The sequence below is a fragment of the Acartia tonsa genome, chromosome 7 (assembly GCF_053477335.1).
Source record: "Acartia tonsa isolate MP-2025a chromosome 7, ASM5347733v1, whole genome shotgun sequence".
NCBI lineage: Eukaryota > Metazoa > Arthropoda > Copepoda > Calanoida > Acartiidae > Acartia > Acartia tonsa.
In genome coordinates this window covers 24,005,479-24,010,689 of record NC_137266.1, presented here as the reverse complement: position 1 = coordinate 24,010,689, position 5,211 = coordinate 24,005,479, and the positions used below count along the sequence as shown (strand labels likewise).

Below are 5,211 nucleotides of genomic sequence, written 5' to 3'. Positions count from 1 at the left end.
TGGTATTTAATATTTATTTAACAAAGTTTATCTACACATATTTAAATTTAGTATTATTTAAATGAATATGATAAATTGTAAATCATTTGAACTGGTTTTTAGTGATGTTGATTATTTTACTTAAATGTGATAAATATGGGGAATTAGAAAAAGTTTTGTTCAAATTAATAGAACTTCATAATAAAAAGAGTTAGGTAAAGAATAACAAGAAAATATTAAAACAATCTTCATTTTAAACATTTTTTATATTATGCAATTATAAAACATTCTCGTTATTTAACTTTTTTTGAGAGAAATGGCAGCTGTTATGAACAGAAAAAAGTATTAGGTATATTAGCTAGGTAATCCTTGCTGTTTCCTTTTCACAGAATGTTTTTTTTCACATTTGAGAAATATTATTTTTATCTTTCATTATCTTATCCTTGGTTCATTAAACAAATTTCAACTTTAATATAATTGTAAATAACAATGTAAAACAATAATACTAGGATAGTGATGTAAAATTTCTCTACTCGGGTCAATATCATCATGGGGTCCTTTCTATCAAGGACAGGCTGCCTTCATTGTCGCACCAGCGACACACCCCTGGAGGTCAGATACGACTCAATGTCGGGTAAACTAGTGGGCACATTGACCTCCTGCGCAGACAAATAGACAGGCAGAGAACATCCTGATACTCGGCCAAAGTTAGGAAATGTTTCTTTTTTCTTCTCTACTTTCTCTGTTTCAATTTTGTCCAGCTGTTTGGAAAATAGGCTCCATCTTTCCCTAATATCTTTGCCGCCCCAGTATGCTATTTCTTCATCTTGATGGGGTGAATTACAAGTTCTAATATTATCCAGATTATCGATATATCTGACGACAACCTGGTCCGAGGCAAGATTATCACACCCGGGATTAAGTTTGCTCGGCTTTCCCTCCAGATCAATGCCAACTACTTCGAACCCATCCGGGACAACTTTCTCCAGAGTTGACTGCTGTAAAATGATTTCGTTTAGTTTGGGCACTACCAAAATTTTATCAATTTGAAACTTTGTGATCAAACATTGCTTGAGAACTGGGTTGTCAAAGTCCAATAGCTCCATGACTGTGGGATAGTATTGGTTGATTTTTGTGTCAGTGGGTATATCATACAGGCCTTTAATATCCTCATGTTCAACTGTTTCACAAATCTTAGCTTTTTTATTAGTTGGTTCCTCATCTGTCATCAGCTGTTCATCAGCTGAGCGCTTTCTTTTAGCCGCTGCAACTTGTTTTCTTGCAAAAGCCGCCAAAATTTCTTCTTCAGACCCGTACACTTCAGCTTCCACTTCAGGTTCGGGGGCTGGCGGCTGCGGCTGAAAATAAAGAAAGACCCAATTCTGATTTCTGATCATAGTTCTCATCACCAGGTGTCGCAATGTGTCATTACCTTTCTCATTTTTCTCCACAATAATACAGGTGAGATATTTGTAAATCAATTCTGTAATGATTGTGTTGACAACTGGGTTCTTCACCTTCAATCTTAAAAATGCATTAGCCGGCCCAAAACTTTTGATAAAATTTTCTTCATGCAAAATTTGTTTCAGCTTTGCTGTTGTCTGCAAGGAACTCTTTGAGACTGGGGGTACCAAACCTTTCTCCTGCTGCCGGCAAATGTTGTAAACTTTGGAGCAGAGAGAAAATGCTTCTAGTTCTGTAAGTTTGGAACTATCACATCCAAATAGCAACCGTTCCAATCTGTATCTGGTAATTTTGTCTCCTTGGTTCGGGTCATTTGATTCAATAGCTGCTACAGGCCTGTATAAAAATTGGTTCAATCTCTGTCCAAAATGAAGTTAGTTTAGTATCGTTTTATCTGTTGTGGACTATTCGCCCGTAGCCTCCACCACAGGCTTCGCTCTAACAGGTGATAATAAATCCCCCCTCCTAAATGGAATCGTTCTTAAAGCTATTTAGATATTTAAAAATCTTCTAATAAAGGTTACTCTCTGTCTGTAACAATTTATTCCAGGATAAATACTTGAAAGTGTAGAATTGAATGTGAAAACTTTTATAACTATTACTAATGCCTAGGTAATAAACAAGAAATTTGGGAAGAGGGGGGAATTTTTTCTTAGGGGTACTTCACTCCAGGGTTTTGGGGTGGTTCTACCTACACCCAACTTATTTATTCATTTCTAATTTTCTTTTTTTAAGGTGGTGCCTTTTTTCTTTCCCATCCCACAAACAAATAGCTTAAAAGTCCATTAGCTAACTTTAGCATATTTTTTTCTATCTTTATCATTGTCAAAAGTGGGTCGAAAAGACCAATAAAAATAATCTTCTAGATTATTACAAGGATGACAACATCCATAAGAAGCGAAGCTCAAAAATTATGAATAGATATCGGGCAAAAAGTTACTATAGAGCAGTGTAATACAATAAACATTATATTTTAGGTAAAACAAGAAACCCTTAAAAATCACGCAACCTTTTAAAATCACGAAAACTTAAAAATATAGGAATCAATATAGCACCGCAATTTATAGACAAATCTTTGAAAAAACTTAATGGAAATATGTAGAATCTAAACTTGAATAATCCCTGAAAATTTCAGCCCTTTATCTTGAAAAGGAATTGAGAAAGTCACGAAAACTTGAAAATCTAGGAATCGATCTAGCACCCCAAATAACAGACAGATGGACATATGTAATAGGAATCTTCACGGAAAATTTCAGCTGTCTATCTTGAATAGGAGCCGAGAAAATCACATTTCCCCCATAGAGTTACGGACTGACTGACGGACAAAGGGAATTATAGAGTAGCTTCACTACTAAAACCACTGTTCACGCTTCACTTATCATAACTGCTATTGTGCTATTTGAGAAATCATAAAATATCTTAAAAATTAGATTTAAAAAAATTCTTTGTGAATATGATTGAACTTTCCTAAACATAGGCACCACAAAGTGTTCAGGCTCCTCTTCACCCCCTTCCTCCTCATTTGTTGGTTCTTCCAGAGGTTTCACATTGTTCACATGTATCCTGTTTACATCAAGATAAGAATAGAGCAACTTGACCAATATGAATGGATGTACAATATACGTAGAGATTATGACAGGGGAAAATACAGAAATTAGTTCATAATGAGAGACGGTTTTTTAAAGCTTTTAAACTGATTAATATCCGGTTGATTAGAACCAGTTCTCAGTCATACGGAAAAATCATTAATAGCATCGTATTACAGAGGCTCCTTAACGAATATTACAGTCAAAATCATGAAATTTATACCAGTTTTGTTGGACCCAACTGCAGCCAAACTGTTTTTGATTCCCGCAGAAAGCTGTCTGTAATACGATGCGATAAATAACTATTCAAGTTGATTTAACATAAATACCTATAAAGGTTACTATTACTACAGAGAGGGGGACGCTTAGCATGGAAATGAAGGAATGAAACTAGGTATGCTTTTAATTCTAGAATTTCAAAGTTTGTTTATAAAATCAATACATTTTAATAAGGGGGAGTGGGGGTTAATGCACCCATCTCGTAATCAATGTATAAATGGCACTTAGAATTCGAATTTCGATCTGAAATTTTGCATGAGTAATCCTTGGTAGGTATCTTTTCCCTAAATCGAACAAAAAGTTGGAAAAGTAACGGCTAACGGCTGGCGGCTCAGCCGTTTAACCATTTTTTTTGCTATTTTCAAGGCAAATCTATCACGAAACCTATCTCCCCATAATACTTTTTGCCACTCCAAAACGTTTTCAAACGATTGTAGCCGGTAGTTGCTGGTACTAGAAATCTAAAAAAATGTTTTTTTGTATCATTTCACATGATTTAAAGCAAAAATATGTTTCAACAAGTTGATTCCTACGTAATTTATGACAGATTTGCCCTAAAAATAGCCAAAACAAGGATGACAACATCCATAAAAGCGAAGCACTGAAACGGTAGGACAAACGGACATTAATACTTGTATAGTGTCTGAACTGAATAATCAGAATATAAAAGTATAAGATTCGAAGCAAAATTGTAAGTAAATTTGTTGAAAAACTGCTTGATACAGGATAATGTTTATGGACATACTTACATCTTTAGGGCTTGATTGTAGAGTTGCTTCGCTTAAAATATTGTTCTTTGTTGTCCCAGGAATCAATATACCAAATATCAGATCAAACGGATAATTAGATCATATAAAAATTCGTTGTTAAAAAAGTAGAAAAATCAACATGTTTAAAATGGACGTACGGACATTCTGGTAATGATTATAGAGTTGCTACGCTTTCTAAATCGTACCTAACTATTACAGGAATTACCATGCAAAATTTGAAATCGATAGGACAATTCTAACATGCTTAAATTAACGAATATAAGCTATTTAAAAAAGTAAAAAAATCAACATGTTTAAAATGGACGTACGGACATTTGGGTAATGATTATAGAGTTGCTACGCTTTCTAAATCGTACCTAACTACTACAGAAATCAACATGCAAAGTTTGAAATCGATAGGACAATTCTAACATGCTTAAATTAACGAATAAAAGCTAACTATCTCGGACGGACGGACGGACGGACGGACGGACGTACGGACGGACGGACCGACCCTAATTATAGAAAAGCTTCGCTTTTAAAAACATGTAAACGGCTGAACCGTTAGCTGTTACTTTTTCAACTTTTTGTTCGATTTAGGGAAAAAAGACCTACTAAGGATTACTCATGCAAAATTTCAGTGCCATTTATACATATTAATAACCCCCCCCCCCCCCTCATTATCCGTATAATAAAGTAAAAGGATGTCTGTCTGTACAAAAGGATCTCATTAACCGCTGAACCGACATGGTTCTCCTTTACATTGTAACTTCTCGCAGGTCCTGGGAGGTTTATAACTATTCAGTACAACCACCCTCCCAAGAGAAATCGACTGAAATAAAATAAAAATATAACCTGCAACGCCTGGCAGAGGCCTCTAGGGGGCGTAGCCGCTAGTCATCAATATATGTAATTTCATGTCCTTTATCCTATTCTTTATTAATGCATTTTATACACTCTGAAGTGCAAAGCTATTCTATATTTCCTGTATAACTGTTTAAGATACAGCTTCCAGAACTGGTTTTCATCAAACCACTGTTTCCAGCCCCTACTCACTTGTCTACACGCCAGAATAGTTGGGAAATCTGTATTGAAAAGTATGTTGTTGATGAACAGCTCTGGGTACGACCAGGGGAAGTTGGAATAGTCCGCCA

General features: G+C 35.3%; 1 protein-coding gene across 1 annotated transcript; it reads right to left on the bottom strand.

The window, feature by feature from the left end:
- On the bottom strand, positions 1–3,106 carry LOC145325112 (uncharacterized). Its single transcript, XM_080167960.1, has 2 exons — positions 2,913–3,106; positions 1–1,781 (listed from the first exon to the last, which is right to left on the bottom strand). The coding sequence occupies exons 1-2, from the start codon at positions 2,916–2,918 to the stop codon at positions 561–563; spliced, it is 1,227 nt and encodes a 408-aa protein (XP_080024086.1). The 5' UTR covers positions 2,919–3,106; the 3' UTR covers positions 1–560.
- Positions 3,107–5,211: the final 2,105 nt, after the last annotated feature.